Source organism: Lucilia sericata, unplaced genomic scaffold, assembly GCF_015586225.1.
Source record: "Lucilia sericata isolate MDLA Ls3-8-SP2 unplaced genomic scaffold, ASM1558622v1 Contig000678F_arrow, whole genome shotgun sequence".
Lineage (NCBI taxonomy): Eukaryota > Metazoa > Arthropoda > Insecta > Diptera > Calliphoridae > Lucilia > Lucilia sericata.
Window position 1 is genome coordinate 42,501 of NW_023994682.1, and position 23,961 is coordinate 66,461.

The 23,961-nt window shown below is 28.8% G+C and overlaps 3 protein-coding genes across 4 annotated transcripts in view; 2 read left to right on the forward strand and 1 right to left on the reverse strand.

Annotated features, from left to right (window-relative positions):
• The window catches only part of LOC119607227, a 31,170-nt gene extending 24,262 nt beyond the window's left edge, over positions 1–6,908 (forward strand). Inside the window, exons 5-6 of one of the 2 annotated variants that reach the window (XM_037961061.1) lie at positions 620–769; positions 6,119–6,908. In XM_037961061.1, coding sequence (XP_037816989.1) covers positions 620–769; positions 6,119–6,351 — 383 coding nt within the window. In that variant the 3' untranslated portion in view covers positions 6,352–6,908. The remainder of the gene's footprint in view (positions 1–619; positions 770–6,118) is intronic. The other variant, XM_037961062.1, reaches the window with a different exon arrangement.
• Positions 6,909–16,182: 9,274 nt separating this feature from the next.
• LOC119607221 (C-mannosyltransferase dpy-19 homolog) lies at positions 16,183–22,024 on the reverse strand. Its single transcript, XM_037961054.1, is given in 9 exon segments — positions 16,183–17,041; positions 17,112–17,237; positions 17,306–17,390; positions 17,455–17,484; positions 17,487–17,565; positions 18,872–20,353; positions 20,839–21,229; positions 21,376–21,637; positions 21,701–22,024. Coding segments are annotated over 9 exon segments (2,706 nt in total). The 5' UTR covers positions 21,747–22,024; the 3' UTR covers positions 16,183–16,836.
• Positions 22,025–22,512: 488 nt separating this feature from the next.
• LOC119607228 (transmembrane emp24 domain-containing protein 5) lies at positions 22,513–23,586 on the forward strand. Its single transcript, XM_037961063.1, has 2 exons — positions 22,513–22,613; positions 22,682–23,586. The coding sequence occupies exon 2, from the start codon at positions 22,688–22,690 to the stop codon at positions 23,393–23,395; it is 708 nt and encodes a 235-aa protein (XP_037816991.1). The 5' UTR covers positions 22,513–22,613; positions 22,682–22,687; the 3' UTR covers positions 23,396–23,586.
• Positions 23,587–23,961: the final 375 nt, after the last annotated feature.

A 23,961-nucleotide genomic window follows, 5' to 3' on the forward strand; every position in this document is an offset into this window, starting at 1 on the left:
TGTTTTAGTTAAAAAACTGTTATCTAAGTATAAGTATTGTAAAGTAATTATTATTTTATTTAAGTTATTAAAAACACCATTTCGTAAAGGAAATTAAATTTTACAGAAAAAAATTACTAATTAAATTTAATTTCTTCATCTTGGAGAGTATGTTCGCATATTTTGGAAATCCACAAAAGATATCAAAATATAAAAATGTATGTTTCCTTTGGAAATGGTGTTCATATATTGTGTGTAACTATTACTACTATTAAAATTAATGTTTTAAATGTATTTTGTTTCCTTTATTCTCTTTTCTTCATACTCCTAATTTGGATATCTCCTTACCTATATTTGTTAATCCTTCTTATATGAATTATTATTGTGTCTCTCGTATATAAATTCATGATTCATGTAAACTTCTCTGTTCAATTCATAACTCTTTATCTTTGAAACTCCATGGCATCGTTTTTAATCTCTATTTTTAACTACTTTCCTTTTACTTAAAAATCATTATCCATACAATCATCTCTTCTTAAACATTACTTTCTAACTTTTAACCCTTAAAATCTTTTCCCTTCCTTTACCTCTCTCTCTCGCACATTTCCCTTTTATACTTAAATATAATAAACGTTTTTAGATTTAATACGCCTTATACAACCAGATTTAGATAATTTTGATCCACGTATATGGATTGTTGCTGTCAGTATAGTACTTGGAACATTTGTGATATTAGCTATTGGATTATGTATAGTTCTAACCAAAGAGTGCTATCAATCATCTCAAGCGGGTACTGAAACTAATTCTATTTGTATTAATAGCAATCAAAATAATCAAAAAATTTCATATTTTAATAATACTAGACATGGTAGTAGTGATGTTTCAAATAATATTATTGTTGTTGTCGATGATGATAGTGGTGATCATAATAATCATGATCCCGAGAATCATCATCATCAGCAGCATCAACATATTATTGTGGATGTTGTTAATGCTTAAATCAAAATTTTTGTGTGTCTTTTGGTTAAAATTTTTATTTTAATTTGATTCTTTTTCACTTTTTGGCTGTAAATAGTGTTCTTTTGTGTTTACAGTTATTTACCAAAAAAAAGATATGAAATATATAGATGCATTTATAACCAGCAATATTTTTTAAAATAACTATAGTCTTGACTATAGCCAGACTTTAGTAAAGACCATATAGTTATTAAGACTATAGTCCTAACCATAGCCCAGACTATTGTTCTAACTATAATCCAGGCTATAGTTCAGACTGCAGTGTGGACTATAGTAAAGCCTATAGTTGAGACTAATGTCCAGACTTAGTTAAGTATATAGTCCAGATTATAGTTAAGATTATAGTCCAGACTATAGTTAGGACTATAGTCCAGATTATAGTTAAGACTATAGTCTAGACTATAATAAGATTATAGTTAAGGCTACAGTTAAGACTATTGTATAACTATAGTTAAGACTATGGTCCGGACTATAGTATAGCCTACAGTATAGGCTATAGTCCAGACTATAATATAGACTATAGTCCAGACTATAGTATAGACTATAGTCCTATAGTTAGGACTATAGTCCAGATTATAGTTAAGACTATAGTCTAGACTATAATAAGATTATAGTTAAGGCTACAGTTAAGACTATAGTATAACTATAGTTAAGACTATGGTCCGGACTATAGTATAGCCTACAGTATAGGCTATAGTCCAGACTATAGTATAGACTATAGTCCAGACCATAGTATAGATTATAGTCCAGACTCTAGTATAGATTATAGTCTGGACTATAGTACAGACTATAGTCCAGACTATAGTATAGACTATAGTCCAGACTATAGTCCAGACTATAGTATATACTATAGTCTGTACTATAGTATATACTATAGTACAGACTATAGTATAGACTATAGTCCAGACTATAGTATAGACTATAGTATAGACTATAGTACAGACTATAGTCCAGACTATAGCATAGACTATAGTCCTGACTATAGTATAGACTATAGTCCAGGCTATAGTATAGACTATAGTCCAGGCTATAGTATAGACTATAGTCCAGGCTATAGTATAGACTATAGTCCAGGCTATAGTATAGACTATAGTCCAGGCTATAGTATAGACTATAGTCCAGGCTATAGTATAGACTATAGTCCTGGCTATAGTATAGACTATAGTCCAGGCTATAGTATAAACTATAGTCCAGGCTATAGTATAGACTATAGTCCAGGCTATAGTATAGACTATAGACCAGGCTATAGTATAGACTATAGTCCAGGCTATAGTATAGACTATAGTCCAGGCTATAGTATAGACTATAGTCCAGGCTATAGTATAGACTATAGTCCAGGCTATAGTATAGACTATATAGTCCAGACTATAGTATAGATTATAGTCTAGACTATAGTACATACTATAGTCCAGACTATAGTATAGACTATAGTCCAGACTATAGTATAGACTATAGTATAGACTATAGTATAGACTATAGTACAGACTATAGTACAGACTATAGTATAGACTATAGTACAGACTATAGTATAGACTATAGCACAGACTATAGTATAGACTATAGCACAGACTATAGTCCAGTCTATAGTATATACTATAGTCCAGGCTATAGTATATACTATAGTCCAGGCTATAGTATAGACTATAGTCCAGGCTATAGTATAGACTATAGTCCAGACTATATTATAGACTATAGTCCAGACTATATTATAGACTATAGTCCAGAATATAGTATAGGCTATAGTCCACGCTTTAGCATTGATTATAGTCCAGACTATAGTATAGATTATATTGTCTATAGTTCAGAATCTTGCTGGGTTATATATTGCAAAATCATTGCTTTTTGTTGTAAAAACTTTATCGTTTCTATGTGTATGTGTTTTTTGTTAAATTTTATTTTTTGTTAAACAAAAAAGCTTTGATGTTAAATGTCTTTTTGCAATAGCAACTAAGAAAAAAAAAATTTTTTTATTTTGTTTTTAATGGTTTTTAGAACCAAACGTTTTGTGACAATGTTTGAAGATGAAATTTTATGTGAAATATTCTATGTGTAAATATGTTTGTTTTTTGTTACATTATATGTATGTTAAATTATAAATACAATTATTATCTATAAAAAATGTATAAAAATATATTTTGCCAAATGTATCGGTTTCACACTTTAACCAAAAAAAAAAAAAAAAGAAAAAACGAGACAATCATTTTAAATTTCCGAAAAAAAGGTTGTATTCTTTACATCCACAAAAACAATTATCACACAAAATATGCCAAATTTTTTCATTCATTTATTAAATTAAATAAAATTTAGTTTTATAGTTAAGAGCTATGACCAAAAATTGCAAAATTTTTTTAAGAGGACCATTCAAAGTTTTTAAGATTTTATTGAAAAGTTTGTCGGTATAGTTTTCTTATAGAAACATTGTCGATAAAGCTTTCTTATAGAAAACTTTATTGGTAAAGTTTTCTTATAGAAAACTTTGTTGGTAAAGTTTTCTTATAGAAAACATTGTTGATAAAGTTTTCTTACAGAAAACTAATCAAGTTTTCTTGTAGAAAGCTTTGTCCCACAAGTTTTGTTATAGAAAGTTTTGTTTGAACAGGAACATAATTGATTCGAATTTGACAATCTACTGATAATAATATAATCCCAATTATAAAATATGTATATAATAACTTTATACAGTATTAAAAGTAAATTACTTCAATATATTCATTTAATAATCTAGGAACTTTAAAAAAAAAACCCAACATCGACCAAACTTTTTCTTACACATACTTTACATACTACATATATACACAGATTCATAACATTATAACGCTTATAGATACATATAGTTATTACAGCTTTAATAGAATATAGAATATTTGTAGCAGCTTTTTATTCATAACACATACACAGCACGAAAATAATGTATATATCAAGAGAAGAAATTTTACAGGGTGTGTGCAAAAGGAGATGATAATTTTTTTTAGTAAAACAAAAAGAAAAAACCGTTTTGGAACTTCTTATGCTTTTTAGAAAGCTGCACGAAGTAATAAAGAGTTTATTTTATCTTGCGAAATGAAAGCTAAACAAGCTTTATGAGAGGTTATTTAGAAAGCTGTTTTAATAGAACTTCGATCTTAAACTAAACTCTGTAAAAATTTCTGATAGAAACTTATTAAAAGCTTGCTTAGACCTTTCTGAATAGTTAAATCTGAAACATAGAATAATTTGAAACAAAAAAGCTGAAAAAGCTTTCTTATTCTTATTTGAATGCTGTAACAGTTTTTTAAAAGCTTTCTGAATAGAAAAATATTGTTAAGAATTGTCATATGTAAAAGCTTTTTTTACAGCATACCGAATACCTGCTCAAAGCAACAAAACATTTATTTATATATGAAAATGATAATGAAAAAATGTATGAACTATTTAAAGTTAAAGCTTTTTAATACTTAAAAAGGATCTTAAATGTAAAATGTTTTCTCTTTGAAGCTTTATGAACAGCCATTTGAATTAATGACACGAACTTGGAAAAGTGATCTCAAATTTGGATGTTGTAAAAGACTTTTTAAAGCTTTCTAAATAGCTTATCCAAAGTAACGCAACTTACATAGAGCTTTGATGTTTTATTTTATAGTTAAAACTGATTTTGTAACGATTAAAAAATATATTTTAGAATAAAAGCTTTTTTGTAAGTTTTTGTCGAACAAAAGAAAATGATTTGTCGATAAGGTTCCTTAAATGAAACTTTGTCAATCAAGCTTTCTTTTATTAAAAAGTTTAAAAGCAAGATTTCTTTTTTGCAACTGATATTGCAACAATTTTTTATCTTTTACGATAAATTTAAAAAGAAAGCTTTTTAATTAGTTTAAACTTGAATTTAGAATGATTTTAAATTGAAGCTTTTTTAATGCTATTCATAAAGCTCATTGAATAGTAAAAGCTTTTTTAGGGGTTTTGTTTTTGTTGGGTAAAAGAAAACATTGTCAGTCATGCGACAAGGTTTCTTAAATACAACATTGTCAATCAAGCTTTTCTAAAGAAAAGTTAGTCAATCAAGCTTTCTTAAAGAAAAGTTAATCAATTAATCTTTCTTATAGAAAAGTTTGAAAACCCAATTTTTTATTTCAAACTGATCTTGTAATAATTTACGAAAAATTTCAATAGAAAGCTTTATATAGCTTTTTAAGCTTTTACGACAAATTTAAAAAGAAAGCTTTTTAGAACTTTTTAAGTAGTTTAATCTCAAATTGAGAATGTAAAAGTAAAACAATTTGACCATGAGAGCTTTCGAGTTTGAAATCTTGATTTCTTATTTGAAACTGATCTTGCACTAGTTTACGAAAAATTTGAATAGAAAGCTTTATATAGCTTTTTAAGCTTTTACGACAAATTTAAAAAGAAAGCATTTTAGAGCTTTTTAAGTAGTTTAATCTCAAATGAAAAATGCTAAAGTAAAACAGAGCTTTCGAGCTTTTCGAGCAGTCGTTTTAATAATCTTGTGCTACACCCTGTAAATATTAACATTCTACCATCAACATCATCGTCATGAACTTATGAATATAACTTCACCAAATATTATTATAATAATAAATACTTTAAAAATACTTAGTTTTACTTATTTTCTTTCTGTTTTTTGCAATTACATAAATATTATACAGAAAAATATATATATTCAATAAAAAGTTTCAATTTATTTAAAAGAATAAAAACTCTACTTAGAAGAGAAAAAAAACGCTTTTTTATGTGTTCAATGTTTGTGTTGTGTGTGTGAGAGTTCTATACAGAAAAAAAAAACTTAAAAATAAACAAACTATAGAATTAACTATAACTAAATCTTTCTCTATCTGTAACTATCCGTCTTTTTCTTCCTATTTCTTTTTATCTTTCTCTAAACAAATGTTAAACGATATTTTGGCTTTTAAAAATTTTTGGACACAATTTAACAATTAAATTCAAAAATTTGTATTTAAAAAAAAAAAATTAAAATATTTTTCCTTTCAAACATTTTTATTCCATCCTACTACCAACCTTTCTAAACAACACATCCACCCAATTCCCCAAATCAACAATGTGTTTTTTCTTTCTTTCTACTCCCCCTAATTTTTATGCTACAAAAATACCCACACCCTGTTAACAGAATTTGAGGATGGTTGGGATAGCATCGAATTGATACCGAATATTATATTAAATCCTGGTTTCTGTGAAACAGATGGTCAACCAGCCGCACCACGTACCGTTATCTTTGGCGGTGACGATGACAGCGATGACAGTTGTGAATCAGAATCGGACCATGAGCCACGCATGGAAAAATTCAAACGTAAATTATCGGTATTCTTTACAGATCCCACCATTTATCGTTCGCATATTTGAGAAGAGTACAAAAAAGTGATTTTTAAAAGAAATTTATTTATTTAGTTTAGTAAGATATTTTCAATGGTTTTTAAAGATTTGTTGGATTTTTTAAAATTTTGATTTTATATATTTTTTTTAATTTAACTTAAAAATGAAAATTAATGTATAAAAAATATATCAAAAATGTGCTTATGGTTAAACCTGTTAAAAAAATAATTAAATTTAAGAAATTGTTGAGTATAAAAAACGAGCTTTTGTTACAATGAAAAAATAAAAATAAAAATTAAATTAAGTAAAACTAAATTAAAATTAAAAGTCAGAAAGAGTTATAGATTATAGTCGGTTCTAAATTCTTGTCTATAATCAAGTTTATACTCCAGAATATAGTCAACTCTATTGTCCAACCTATAGTATAGTTGAGACTATAGTCGAGCCAAACTATATATAAAGTCCTGACTTTAATCTAGTCAATAGTCCTGACTTTAATCTAGTCAATAGATAGACTATAGTGCAGACCATATTTTAGTTAACTCTATAGTCCACATTATAGTCGACTATATAGTCCAGACTATAGTTACCTCTATAGTCCACATTATAATCGACTATATAGTCCAGACTATGGTTAACTCTAGTCCAAACTATAGACTTAACATAAGTCCGGACTATAGTCATGTCTATAGTCAAGTCAATAGTCTAGACTACAGTCCAAAATACTGTCTATTCTATAGTACATACTCCATTGTAATCTATCGCCCAGAACATTATTCTAGTGTAATCTAAGTTTAATCCAGAACCTACTTTAGTCTATAGTCCACATAACAGTTTAGTCTAAAGCTCAGTCCAGAACATTATTGTAGTATTAATCTAAAGTCCAGTCCGAAGTATAGTCTATAGTCCAAACAATAGTATATTGCAGACTATAGTTTAAAGTCGAGACCTTAGTCAAGTCCATAGGCCAGACTATAGTTAAGTCTATAGTACAGAATATGGACAAGTCTATCGTTCAGACTATAGTTAAGTCTACAGTTCAGATTACAGTCAAGTCTATATATTGGACTATATATAGTCAAGTCTATAGTCCAGTCTATAGTTAAATCTAAAGTCCAAACTATAGTCAAGTCTAAAGTCCAAACTATAATCAAGTCTATATTCCAAACCCTAGTCAAGCCCATAGTTTAGTCTAAAGTCTAGTACATAGTCCAGTCTATAGTATAATCTGTAGTCCATAACGTAGTTTAATATAATTTATCATATATAGTGCAGATTATTGTCTTCTCTATACCCCAGACAGTTCTGAAATAGTCCATAGTTCAGACTATATGTAGTCAAGACTATAGTCGATTTTAAGATGGGAGACAACCCGACTCAAAATGTATTCTCTCTTCTGACCTTTAACACCAAATGACTACAATAAAAAATTAAGAAAAAACACTTCATACATTAAAACATTAAATTTAAAAAAATAGCTTTTTTTAATGCATAAAAAACTGCATTGTTGTTGATTAATTTTTAGGTCTTGAATACTTTTGTTGACATTTTGATAAATAAAACCAAAAGTTAAAAAAAAATCACTGCCAATTGTTTAATATTCTAAAAAGTTGGCATATACTAATATTAAATTATATTATTTCTTAATTCATTTTTTTTATTTTTATATAATTTACTGGTTGTTTTAAAATAATTTATTATTATAAAAGTAAATATTAAATGAATAAATAATTGGCTTAACAGCAGAAATTTTGCATAAAAACAAAAAAAAAATAAAATATAACATAAAAACAATAATAAATACATTATTGATGATAATAAATAATAAAGAAATTGAATAATTGTACATTTTGAATAAATAATATAAATAAATAATAATAATCTTAAAATATATAAAGCGTTTGATAACATTATTAAGAAATAAAAAAAAATAATTATAATTATTGCTGTGATAACAAAAGAAATTTTCAATTGATAAAAATTTATAAAATAAAGATAATTAATACATTAAAACAAATGCTACTTAAATTACTTCGAATCCCATATTAAATATTGCTTTTAAATGTTTTTAAAATTTTTAATTTCACATAAAAACGTTATTGCTTTTTTATATTAAATGTTAATCATTTATAATTTGTATAGAAATTCCTCAGAAATATTTAAGTCTCCGTCAATTCTAGACTAGACTATAGCCTAGACTAGACTATAGCCTATACTAGACTATAGCCTATACTAGACTATAGCCTAGACTAGGCTATAGACTAGACTATAACTTAGACTATAGACTAGACTATAGACCAGATTATAGAATATACTAAAGACTAGACTATAGACTAGACTATAGACTAGACTATAGACTAGACTATAGACTAGTACTATAGAACTAGACTATAGACTAGACTATAGACTAGACTATAGACTAGACGATAGACTAGACTATAGACTAGACTATAGACTAGACTATAGACTAGACTATAGACTAGACTATAGACTAGACTATAGACTAGACTATAGACTAGACCTATAGACTAGACTATAGACTAGACTATAGACTAGACTATAGACTAGACTATAGACTAGACTATACGACCTAGACTATAGACTAATTAGACTAGACTATAGACTAGACTATAGACTAGACTATAGACTAGACTATAGACTAGACTATAGACTAGACTATAGACTAGACTATAGACTAGACTATAGACTAGACTATAGACTAGACTATAGACTAGACTATAGACTAGACTATAGACTAGATATAGACTAGACTATAGACTAGACTATAGACTAGACTATAGACTAGACTATAGACTAGACTATAGACTAGACTATAGAACTAGACTATAGACTAGACTATAGACTAGACTATAGACTAGACTATAGACTAGACTATAGACTAGACTATAGACTAGACTATAGACTAGACTATAGACTAGACTATAGACTAGACTATAGACTAGACTATAACTAGACTATAGACTAGACTATAGACTAGACTATAGACTAGACTATAGACTAGACTATAGACTAGACTATAGACTAGACTATAGACTAGACTAGACTAGACTATAGACTAGACTATAGACTAGACGATAGACTAGACTATGACTAGACTATAGACTAGACTATAGACTAGACTATAGACTAGACTATAGACTAGACTATAGACTAGACTATAGACTAGACTATAGACTAGACTATAGACTAGACTATAGACTAGACTATAGACTAGACTATAGACTAGACTAATAGACTAGACTATAGACTAGACTATAGACTAGACTATAGACTAGACTATAGACTAGACTATAGACTAGACTATAGACTAGACTATAGACTAGACTATAGACTAGACTATAGACTAGACTATAGACTAGACTATAGACTAGACTATAGACTAGACTATAGACTAGACTATAGACTAGACTATAGACTAGACTATAGACTAGACTATAGACTAGACTATAGACTAGACTATAGACTAGACTATAGACTAGACTATAGACTAGACTATAGGCTAGACTATAGACTAGACTATAGACTAGACTATAGACTAGACTATAGACTAGACTATAGACTAGACTATAGACTAGACTATAGACTAGACTATAGACTAGACTATAGGCTAGACTTTAGGATAGACTATGTACTATATTATAGACTATACTATAGACTATACAATGACTATGCTATAGACTCTACTATAGAATATGCTCTAGACTATACTATAGACTAGACTATAGACTACATAGTCTAGTGTATATTCGAGTCTGTAGTCTAGTCTATAGCCTAGACTAGAATATAGACTAGACTATAGCCTAAACTAGAGTGTAGACTAGACCAGTCTATAATCTAATCTATAGTCTAGTCTTTACAGTCTATTATAGAATAGAATTTGCCATTTCTGATCTCCTCCATTTATTAAATTTTGCATTCAATATTTTAGATCTCTTTTATAAATACAAATTAAACGTTTGTTTAAATATTTTAAATCCATATGTGAAAAACTCTATTGTTTAAGATTTCATTTTCAGTCTAAAAATTCATCAGTTTATATTTAGTTAATGACATAATTTAAAGGTCATAAAGAGTATTTAATTTAAGCACAAATTAGCGCACATTAATTAGTAAATAAAAAAAAAAGAATACTAAACAAACCGAAATTAATTAAAAGCTAATTAAAATAATAATCAGCAAACATAGATAACTATATGATTTATGATATATTAGGGTGGCGCTGTTAATAGCAAGATGTTACAAATAAATTTTTGAGAAAAATTCAGCGGAAATCAACTAAGCTTTTAGTTTAGTAGGGAATGATTTTTTTCTCGCGCTCTATAAACCATACCACCCTAATATACAGGAATAATACATAAATATTAATAAAAAATCATAAATTATAATTAACAAAAATCTGCTTCCACTTAAAAAAAATGACACACTCTTAAATCTTAAATGAACCCAACTAAAAATAACCATAAATATTGTTTTAAAAAATTTAAAAAAAAATATTACAACAACTTGAAATCAAAAAATAACACAACAATTTGTAAAATTTTAATTTATACAAAATTTATTTTAAAAGAAAAAATAATAAAGAAAAAGATAACAAAAATAGCAAAAAAAAAATTAAAACAAAGACTGTAGTTGAACCTTTTTGTTACATGTTTTTTTTTGTAAAATAAATCACAAAATTAATATAAAATTAATATTAACTCCATTCTATTGTTTAAATTATTTGTAATAAATAAAACGCTTTTTTATTATTTATTCCAAAAGAAAACCTAAATATATTAAAATAAAGCCTTTTGCATCAAAACAAAATTAAAAATTGAAATATTAATAAAAACGCATAGTGCACTTAGTTTATGAAATAAAAATTAAAAAAAAAAAATTATATAAAAAAAATTTATTTGGAATTTTTTTATTTTAGTCTTTAAATAAAATTAAATAAGAATTTATAAACAAAAATATATAAGAAAAAAACAACACCGCTGAAATAAAATTAATTGATAAAATTATTAATGAATATTCAATTTTAATTTGTTTATGAAACAAATCTTTAAAGCTTATAAGCTTTTTGTAAAATGCTAAAATTAATAAACAAAAACTAAATAAAACAAAAACAAAATTATATATAAATAATAAAGAAATTTATACAAAAATGTTTTTATAAAATTGTGTTTGATTTAAAGAGCTTGGAAATAAACGTATGAGTAATATTAATTTATTATAAAACAGGTAAGTGGCGTATGAGTAATATTTATTTAATATTAAATTTAAATTGTTATAAATCGAAAGCGATAAAAGATATTGGAATGAATGTTTCACCATATGATATATCGGAAACTTGGCTAAATGATTGGCCCGCCTGGAATTACAGTTAAATAGCTAAAAAGGCTAGATAACTTTTAAAAACGTATATCTCGCGAAATAATGAACTTATGGAAATTTTTCTTAGCTTATGGGAATCTGAAATTCTTATTTCATTAACTTACCAAGTTTTATTTCAATATCTCTAAAATTATTAGAGTTATGGAACAATCTGTCAAACCTTCTGCAGTCGCACATTGTGATAATTTACTACTTCAAGGTAGAGTTGCAATGCCTATATCTCACGAACCGTTTGGGATATTTACATGGAACTTTCTGCATATGAAAACTAAGGAATTCAGCTACTCCATCGATATATTTTGCCTGTTAAAAAACAACAGAATTAATTAAAAATAGTTCTTTTTAATTTACGCCCACTTTTTCACTGTGAAATGGGCGTGGCAGTATTTTTGTGTTTATAAAAATAATTCTCATTTCTTTATCTATCTACCAGCCAAATTTCATTCAATTATCTATAAGATAATTGGCAAAAGCCAGATTCTTTTTAAACCACCAAAAAACGAAAAAACAAAATTTCAAAAATTCGCTAAACACCAGGTCCCCAGAATTTGTTAGTAGGTAGATTTCTGTTGAGCATTTTTTTAAAATGGCTATATCTCGAAAACCATAAGAGGTATTTGAATAAATGTTTCACCATATTATAGTTTGCAATATTGACTAAATGATGAGCAACATTTGGCCCGCCTGGCATTACAATTTAATAGCTAAAAATGCTAGCGAAAATTTAAACGCTTATATCTCGCGAAATAATGAACCTATGGACATTTTTCATAGCTGATGGGAATCTAGAATTCTTATTTCATTAACCTACCGAGTTTTATTTCAATATTTCTAATATTGTAAGAGATATGGAACAATCTGTCAAACCTTTTGCAGTCGCATTTTGTGATCATTTACTATTTCAAGGTAAAGTTTCAATAACTATATCTCGAAAACCATAAGAGGTATTTGAATAAATGTTTTACCATATGATAGATTGGTATGTTGGCTAAATGGTGAACAACTTTTGGCCCGCCTGACGTACAAATAAATAGCTAAAAATGCTATTTATTTGTACGTATAAAATGCTATTTATTTATCTCGCGAAATAAAGAACTTATGGAAATTTTTCTTAGCTTATGGGAATCTGAAATTCTTATTTCATTAACTTACCAAGTTTTATTTCAATATCTCTAAAATTATTAGAGTTATGGAACAATCTGTCAAACCTTCTGCAGTCGCACATTGTGATAATTTACTACATCAAGGTAGAGTTGCAATGCCTATATCTCAGGAACCGTTTGGGATATTTACATGTAAATTTCTGCATATGAAAACTAAGGAATTCAGCTACTCCATTGATATATTTTGCCTGTTAAAAAACAACACAATTTATTAAAAATAGTTCATTTTAATTTACGCCCACTTTTTCACTGTGAAATGGGCGTGGCAGTATTTTTGTGTTTAGAAAATTAATCCTCATTTCTTTATCTATCTACCAGCCAAATTTCATTCAATTATCTATAAGATCCACCGAGATATTAAGCAAAACCCAAATTCTTTTTAAACCACCAAAAAACGAAAAAAAACAAAATTTCAAAAATTTGGTAAACACCAGGTCCCCAGAATTTGTTAGTAGGTAGATTTCTGTAGAGCATTTTCTTTAAATTGCTATATCTCGAAAACCATAAGAGGTATTTGAATAAATGTTTCACCAATATGATAGATTGGGATCTTGGCTAAATGATGAGCAACCTTTGGCCCGCCTGACATAACAATTTAATAGCTAAAAATGCTAGTGAAAATTTAAACGCTTATATCTCGCGAAATAATGAACCTATGGAAATTTTTCATAGCTGATGGGAATCTAGAATTCTTATTTCATTAACTTACCAAGTTTTACTTCAATATCTCTAATATTAAAAGAGATATGGAACAATCTGTCAAACCTTTTGCAGTCGCATTTTGTGATAATTTACTACCTCAAGTTAAAGTTTCAATAACTATATCTCAAAAACCATAAGATGTATTTGAATAAATGTTTCACCATATGATAGATTGGTATGTTGGCTAAATGATGAGCAACCTTTGGCCCGCCTGACGTACAAATAAATAGCTAAAAATGCTGTCGAAAATTTAAACACTTATATCTCGCTAAATAATGAACTTGTGGAAATTTTTCTTAGCTTATGGGAATCTGAAGTTCTTATTTTATTAACTTACCAAGTTTTATTTCAATATCTCTAAAATTATTAGAGTTATGGAACAATCTGTCAAACCTTCTACAGTCGCACATTGTGATAATTTACTACATCAAGGTAGAGTTGCAATGCCTATATCTCAGGAACGGTTTGGGATATTTACATGGAATTTTCTGCATATGAAAACTAAGGAATTCAGCTACTCCATCGATATATTTTGCCTGTTAAAAAACAACAGAATTTATTAAAAATAGTTATTTTTAGTTTACGCCCACTTTTTCACTGTGAAATGGGCGTGGTAGTATTTTTGTGTTTAGAAAATTAATCCTCATTTCTTTATCTATCTACCAGCCAAATTTCATTCAATTATCTTTAAGATCCACCGAGATATTAAGAAAAACTAAAATTCTTTTTAAACCACCAAAAAACGAAAAAAACAAAATTCAAAAATTTGGTAAACACCAGGTCCCCAGAATTTGTTAGTAGGTAGATTTATGTTGAGCATTTTTTTTAAAATGGCTATATCTCGAAAACCATAAGAGGTATTTGAATAAATGTTTCACCATATTATAGTTTGGAATATTGACTAAATGATGAGCAACCTTTGGCCCGCCTGGCATTACAATCTTATAGCTAAAAATGCTAGCGAAAATTTAAACGCTTATATCTCGCGAAATAATGAACCTATGGACATTTTCATAGCTGATGGGAATCTAGAATTCTTATTTCATTAACCTGCCGAGTTTTATTTCAATATTTCTAATATTATTAGAGATATGGAACAATCTGTCAAACCTTCTGCAGACGCATTTTGTGATAATTTACTGGCTCAAGTTAAAGTTTCAATGCCTATATCTCGAAAACCATAAGAGGTATTTGAATAAATGTTTCACCATATGATAGATTGGAATCTTGGCTAAATGATGAGCAACATTTTGCACGCCTGAAATTACGGTTAATTAGCTTAAAAAGCTAGATAAATTTTAAACACTAATTATCTCGCGAAGCAATGAACTTATAGAAATTTTTCATAGCTTATGGGAATACTTATTTCATTATTAGAGAGATCAGTCAGTTAGTTAGTTAGTTAGCTAGTTAGTTAGCTAGTTAGTTAGTTAGTTAGTTAGTTTAGTTAGTTAGTTAGTTAGTTAGTTAGTGGTAGTTAGTTAGTTAGTTAGTTAGTTAGTTAGTTAGTTAGTTAGTTAGTCGTTAGTAGTTTAGTTAGTTAGTTAAGTTTAGTTAGTTAGTTCGTTAGTTAGTTAGTTAGTTAGTTAGTTAGTTAGTTAGTTCGTTAGTTAGTTAGTTAGTAGTAGTTAGTTCGTTCGTAGTTAGTTCTTAGTTCGTTAGTTCGTTCGTTAGTTCGTTAGTTCGTTATTTTCGTTCGTTCGTTTAGTTCGTTCGTTCGTTAGTTCGTTCGTTGTTAGTTCGTTCGTTCGTTCGTTCGTTCGTTCGTTCTTCGTTCGTTCGTTCGTTCGTTCGTTCGTCGTTTCGTTCGTTCGTTCGTTAGTTCGTTCTTTCGTTCGTTTCGTTCGTTTCGTTCGTTCGTTCGTTCGTTTAGTTTCGTTCGTTCGTTCGTTCCTTCGTTCGTTCGTTCGTTCGTTCGTTCTTTTCGTTCGTTCGTTCGTTCGTTCGTTCGTTCGTTCTTCGTTCGTTCGTTCGTTCGTTCGTTCGTTCGTTCGTTCGTTTCGTTCGTTCGTTCGTTCGTTCGTTCGTTCGTTCGTTCGTTCGTTCGTTCGTTCGTTCGTTTCGTTCGTTCGTTCGTTCGTCGTTCGTTTAGTTAGTTCGTTAGTTAGTTTCGTTAGTTCGTAGTAGTTTTTACGAATTAAATACAGTTCTTTTATTAGATTTTTATATATTTCTTTTATTTTTTATCTTTAAACTTTTAATTTCACCTAAAAATATTTATTTTTTAATATGTTAATATTTGTTTTTTCACATATAATTTAAAATTTATCACTCATATTTTTGAAATACATTTTTGTTTTTGTTAAAAAATACCAAAATTACGAAATAAAATTAATTGTGTCTGTTTTTCTATTCATCAAAGTGACAGGGAATGCATACTAAGTATAATTAATTAATTATTTATTTTTAAAATAAAAAGAAAAGAAAAGGAAATAAACAAATAAGTAGTAATAATCTTAATAAAGTGTATGTGTTTATACATACGTATGTATGTGTGTTTCTATGTCTGTAATAGTAATTAAGAAAAATGTTTTAATTTTATAAACTACAAATGTATTTATTATTAAACATACTCATTATAATAGCAATAATAATAATAATAATAATAATAGTAAGATATACATAATATAGTAAAGTAAAAAATAAGTGTTTAACACTAATATTTATAATCATTTTTCGTTTTTTAGAGTTTCATAAGAGAACTTAAAGACTAAGTTGGCTGGTATTTTATTTTTTTTAGTTTAATTTTATAAATTTATACAAAAGTTTATACTAAATATAGATTATTAAAATGAAATCAGTTATATATTTATGTTTTCTTTTGTAACAGGGAAAGAACAAAAATCAAGTCTCTTCAAAATGTTTTAAAAATATTATTTGCTTTTAATAAGATTTAAGTTTTATTTTTGTTATATTTTTATTCTCTTATATTTCAAGCTTTTAAAATAGGATTTTTGCTTCAGAAAATAAATTCAATATAGGATTGGTATTTGGTTTATTAATGTGATTTGTTTTGTTGCACTTTTTTGTTTTTTCTTACTTTTGTGTATAAAATAATTGCATTTATTGTATTGTATTTCTTTTTATTTGTGTTTTATTTTATGCTCAAAGAAGCTTTAAAGTGTTTTGCAAGCAATTGACTTTTTTATAATAACTATATTGTATTTTATGCTTTTTTAGAATTTTATAAATTTTCAACCATTTTAATAAAAATTTTCTTTTACATTTTTTTTTATTTTTATAATAGTTTCACTCACATTTGTTTTTCAGGCATTTTATTATATTTCAAATTTATTTGTACACTTTGCGAAAACATTTTAATAATAGCATAATAATCGCTGGTAAATACTTTTAAAAAGCTCGGTATATTCTTAACAGCTAATTCAGAACAAAATTGTGGATATTTACGATATGCAGGTTGCATATCATCCCATATTGTTAATAAATCACATTCATCTCTAAACAAAGAATATAGAAAAAAATTGATATTTCTAAACAAACTGAATAAAAATAAAAGCAAATATTTACCTAGTTTCATTATTACAGTCACTTAATGCCACAATTAAATATTGTATTTTTAATTGAGAACATTGATTGTAAATATCTGATGATTGTTGACGACTAAATATACTATAAACATGTTCAGTTCGTTCACTATTTGAAAATATATAAACAATTTTTTTTTAAATATATATGGAATAATTGTGAGTTATATTACTTACCTAATCTGTCTCATTTCTAAATGAGCATGATTAACTATTGGCCTTCTGGTTGATAGGTGAACATTGCCAATTATATCAATAGGTCCTGTAATTAAAGATTCCCTTTATAAAGCTAATACTGTAGTTAGTATTTAATTTTGATAGTTTACCGGCAAATACTGCATCTCTTTCTGTATTCATTTAATCCATTCCAACATGGTGTCTAAATCATCATGTCCTAATTTAAGTTCGTTAGATGGGAAATACTCTTCTTGGATATTCTAATAATAGAAGATAATAATAAGTGTAAAAATATAAACTGAAATAGAACTGAACTGAACTAGAACTGAACTAGAACTGAACTAGAACTGAACTAGAACTGAACTAGAACTGAGCTAGAACTGAACTAGAACTGAACTAGAACTGAACTAGAACTGAACTAGAACTGAACTAGAACTGAACTAGAACTAGAACTGAACTAGAACTGAACTAGAACTGAACTAGAACTGAACTAGAACTGAACTAGAACTGAACTAGAACTGAACTAGAACTGAACTAGAACTGAACTAGAACTGAACTAGAACTGAACTAGAACTGAACTAGAACTGAACTAGAACTGAACTAGAACTGAACTAGAACTGAACTAGAACTGAACTAGAACTGAACTAGAACTGAACTAGAACTGAACTAGAACTGAACTAGAACTGAACTAGAACTGAACTAGAACTGAACTAGAACTGAACTAGAACTGAACTAGAACTGAACTAGAACTGAACTAGAACTGAACTAGAACTGAACTAGAACTGAACTAGAACTGAACTAGAACTGAACTAGAACTAGAACTGAACTAGAACTGAACTAGAACTGAACTAGAACTGAACTAGAACTGAACTAGAACTAATAGAACTGAATTAGAACTGAACTAGAACTGAACTAGAACTGAACTAGAACTGAACTAGAACTAGAACTGAATTAGAACTGAACTAGAACTGAACTAGAACTGAACTAGAACTGAACTAGAACTGAACTAGAACTGAACTAGAACTGAACTAGAACTGAACTAGAACTGAACTAGAACTAGAACTGAACTAGAACTGAACTAGAACTGAACTAGAACTGAACTAGAACTGAACTAGAACTGAACTAGAACTGAACTAGAACTGAACTAGAACTGAACTAGAACTGAACTAGAACTGAACTAGAACTGAACTAGAACTGAACTAGAACTGAACTAGAACTGAACTAGAACTGAACTAGAACTGAACTAGAACTGAACTAGAAACTGAACTAGAACTGAACTAGAACTGAACTAGAACTGAACTAGAACTGAACTAGAACTGAACTAGAACTGAACTAGAACTGAACTAGAACTGAACTAGAACTGAACTAGAACTGAACTAGAACTGAACTAGAACTGAACTAGAACTGAACTAGAACTGAACTAGAACTGAACTAGAACTGAACTAGAATTGAACTAGAACTGAACTAGTACTGATCACTGAACTAGAACTAAACTAGTAATGAACTTGAACTCAAATAGATCCACGATACTTTTAATGAAATCATACAAATTCCAAAACAACTCACCCTTATTCCCGGATTAATAATACTCGTTAAAAACACTGACAAATAGGCAGTCCAAAAAATGCGACGATTTTTCTTAGACATAAATGAGGAACATATTGTAGAACCAAGAACACAACCTTGTGTAAAACATAAGAAAAATAATTTTCTAATACTGAGGCCTATAAAAGCGAATACAGCCATTTGTAGAAAACTGTATAAATAATGAAAACTACGATAATTGCAGGTATTATCATCGTCATCTATATCAGCATCACTTTCACTGTCATTGAGATCGGTTGTTTTCGTATTTGAAGACTTTTGTTGTGAAGAGGATGATGTGGTTTTGGAAGAAGACGACTTTTTACCATTTATGGACGGTTTGTTTGTTGTATCAGAAGCTGATGATGATGAAGAGGAATCTTTGTCTGGTTCATTTGAGGCATCATTATCAGTATCTGTTTGTTTTCCTTCTTTATCTTCATCTTTATTTTCATTTTGAGTTTGATTTTCTTTATTATGTGTTGACTTTTTATCTTTCTGTTCGCGTATTTCATTAATTTGTTCCTTTAGTTTTTTAATATCATTCATGAATTCCAAATGTTCATCGGGTTTTTCTTTTTTCAATTTTATTTTTTCTTTCTTATAACGATCATAATCATAGTCACATTTAGCAAAAAGTTCCATGCACTCATTAAACATGGCTTCAGTTTCTTTTTTAGTCATATCAGACATACTGACATGATGCTCTTCTAGAAAATCTTCTAAGATATAATTTTTAGCTCGCTCAACCACTTCGGAATTGGGTTCTTTGGGTTCAGTAGTTTTACGCCATTTTCGAAAGAATCTTGCCATTATAACAACACCATATAGGCAATAAGGTTTAACCACTAAATTCTTTATAAAGCCCCAAAGTTCAGACAACTCCATGCGGGCATAATCGGGATTACAGGCCGATAAACTGGTAACAAAATTAACTTTAGCCTGTAAACCCCAATGTATAATAAGATCCCTATAGAGAGCATATGTATTTTCTATGGGTTTAGCTAAGCCAGATAATTCCAGCAGATCATTGATGGTGCTTTGTGAACAAATTGAAAGTAACACCCCCAGAGGTATAGTTTTGAACAGAAATTCTGCTGTATTTTCGGTGATACTTGATTCTGTCTCCTTTTGTTGTGTGGCGGTAGTTGACGATGTACTAGTTGTTGCTGCTGCAGGAGTTTGTTTATACAAACGTATTGCTGTTATTAATGAAAGACCGATAAGTGGTCCTAGCTGCCAACCAAAGAAATAACGACGATTTCCTTGTGAATAATAATAAGCTATCCAGTTTGCCATTAGTTGTGACGAGACATAATCGACTGTAAACATTCCTACCACACGATTGGGTACCGAACTTATTGACCAGGGTAGCATGAGTATAAGAATTTGACTGGCGAATATTATGGCAGAAAATTGCCAACACAATAGAGCCATGGTGGTGAAATAGGTGAGTTTTAAGGTCTGAAAAAATAGCAAATAAATTTGTATGCAATGAAGTGTTTAGTTAAAGCAATTTAAAAAACGGTATAGTTTTCAAGATATTGTAAAAATACAGGACCATTATGAAAGATGTTTTGGAAGTTTTCAAGTTTTTCCAAATAAATCAGTTCACTTTCAAGCTATATAAACTGGTCCATCTGGAACTGAACTAGAAGTGAACATGAAATGAACTAGAAACGAACTAGAACTGAACTACAACTGAACTAGAATTAGAACTGGATTAAAACTGAATAAGAACTGAGCTAGAACCAAACTAGATCTGAACTAGAACTGGACTAGAGCTAAACTAGAACTAAACTAGAACTGAACTAGAACCAAAGTATTCTGAAAGAAATAGTTTAATTCTAAAGCTTTTCAAACATATTAATTTATAATGGTTTTTTCAATCTATCAGCTTTGTCTGTTCCGATTTTAAGTTTTGTTGTAATCCAAATAAGATAACTTACCGGCACAATGGACATAGTATGCGTTTTCTTCTCCGTAACACGATTAATGCAAACACACAAGTAAAACATTTGCAAATATATGGCTGGAAATGCAAAATTTTCACGGGCCATTGGCCTTTCATAGATTTTCGAGGCGAAACTATGAAACATTATATACGAAGCCACCGCATAAATGCCACCAAAAATATTACGACTCAATAGTAGACCATACATATAAATAGTTAAAATGGTAACACCACCCAACATCCAAACACACTCCAAATAGAATTGCAAATTTTGTCCCTCACAACGGCCATAGTCTAGGGTCAAACGTATGTCATCGGAACGCCAGCAGCTAAGCAAAGAGAAAAGACCCAATTTGCTATTGGCGCGTAGAACATGATAAAAGAACCTAAAAAAAAAACATTAAAACATTATAAGTACAAGAACATATTAAATAAACAATGAATATTTTATGGATTATTATATCAAAAGATTATGATATCTACATGGGGGTGGGGTTAACGTGTTTAAGTGATTAGTAGCAAGTACACTTACCCTATTGTTATCTCTGGTAATACATGAAATCTACTCAAGACATTAACACTGTGTGGATATTCTATGGTGGTTAGATTAGACAATTGATCGATGCCAGACCAAAAGTCGGGGGCATCTGTTAATGTTTTATAGAAACTGTAGTATAAAGCATCTTCACGCCGAAATAACGATTCACGTTCCAATTGTGTCAAGTGAGCAACATTAGTGCGGCTTTCAAATAATGATCTTACATGATGAACATACAGAAAAAAGAAGCCTGTACCTAGAAACGAATAAAACAACAATTATTTTCATTGTTTGTATAATGAAATTGTGTGCAAGTTACCTATAAATGATTGGGCCAGCATTAATACAAGTTTTGTTTCCTTCATATTTGTGGGTTTTGCAACTTTTCACTATTATTCGTGTTTAGCTTTTATTTACCCTTGGAAACCTATTTTTTAGTTCTCTGCTGTTTGCTGTTTAAAAAATATGCTTTTTCTTTTGTTTGCACAGACGAAATACTTAATTATTTATTCATATTGCAGCTCGTTATTCATTTCTGCAGCCTTTTTTTAAACAATTTTAATTAAATATGCCTCCCTATCCAAGTTTTTCCGGCACCAATTTGTACTGCTTCAGCTACAAAAAAGTTTTTTTTTTTGTGTAAAAAAAATGACTTTGACAATCAGCTGTGAGTGTAAATTAAAGCAAGAGAGAAAAAGTATGGAAAGAGATGCCACATTGTAAAAAAATAATTAGTGTTTTTTTGTGTTTCAGACGAGTTCTTTTGTTACATGTCTTTTATATGGCTCGAAATTATTAAAATAAAAAAATCGGTTAAAAATGGTTTTAATAAAGTACTTTTCTTATTTTATTTTAATAAAACTACAAACTTTTAGCTATTAACTAGGGTTCTTTAAATTGTCTTTTGAACAATATAGTTTTTTGAAAAGTGGACTTTTTAAAAATTCCATAAAGCTTAAGACAAATTATAGATTTATAATATGTTAGATTTATAATATTAATCGCAAAATGTCGAAAATATGACTTTTGTTTCAACTATTGAACCCTATTATTAACTCTACAACTATACTACTTTATAATACTACTATTTATAGCAACCCTGCAATGTGTGTGTATGTATGTTTGTATTTTAGTTGTTTATCAGTTTCTCTCTTTTAATACATTTGTTTGACATTTCAATAAATTATTCCTTTTTGTTGTAGTCGTTCTTTGTTTGGAAATTCGTAATAATAGTAAGTTTCATAGAAAATTATAGAAAAAAACGAAAATTATCAATTAAACTTTAATTAAAATATTACAGTATACCATGCGGAAAGTACATATAAACAAAATTCTAACCTTTAGCGTGCTGCTGCTGTTGCTGGTCAAAGTGCAGGCCTATGACAAAGAAATGACGGTGCATGTCGATGCGGGCAAAAAAGAATGTTTCTTTCACAATGTTAAACTTGGCGAAACCATAGATATAGAATATCAAGTGATAGACGGTGGTCATGGTGATTTAGATATCAGTTTTTCATTGGCCGATCCCATAGGCTTAATAATTGTCACCGACTTTAAGAAGCCGGAAAATATACACCGTCATGACGTACAAAAAGAGGGGGATTATAGATTCTGTTTTGATAACACTTTCAGTACATTCAACCGTAAGACGGTATTCTTTGAACTGATAGTAGAGAAGGAAGGTGAACAGAATTTGGGGGATGATCAGTGGAATGATGTGCTAGAAGGTTTAACGCCCGAGGAGTATTATGAAATGAAGGTACAGGATATTATGGACTATGTGGGTCGCATACGTATGCAAATGACCAAGGCTAGACAAATACAGGATATGTTGAGATCTCATGAGGCCAGAGATCGTAATTTAGCTGAAAGTAATTTCAGTAAAGTAAATACCTGGTCTCTCTTTCAAATTTGTGCCATGGTGGCAGTGGGCCTGTTACAAGTCTTCCTAGTACGCAGTATATTCGATACCAATACACGCATGAGCAAAGTTTGGCAAAAGCTACGTCTGTGAAAGTTTAAACTAAAATGTTTTCTATTGAATTTATTAACAGAACTGTTACAACGAGATTTTTTTTTTTCTAACAACCGCGCATTGTCCTCATAATTAACCCCTTGTCTAATACTAACTTGCCACAATCCTTAACCCTTTACATTTTTTCTCTAAACCACTTTAAACCAAAGATTTTTATTAAACAAAAAAAATTTAAACAAGTCAGGGATTGAAATATTTATTGTATTCAAAATTTTAAACTAAAATCTTTTGTATTTATTTAGTTTAAAGGTACTTTTTTATAATAATTTATTTGTAGTTTTTTTTTCACTTGCCATTTAATATATTACTTGTATTGTATGTATCTCTTTGAAGTGTTCGAAATTTTTTTTCTGTTAATGCGAAATTATCTATAGTTATTGTAGCCAGTTTAAAAAAAAAATTGTTTTTTTTTTCAAATACATCACATATGTTGTATAATTAAAAAAAAAATAACATTGATATTTTTCAGCCATTATTATGATGATATTTATAGTAATCATTTATATAGTTAGTAGTTTATTAAATTAAATTGAAAAAAATAAAAG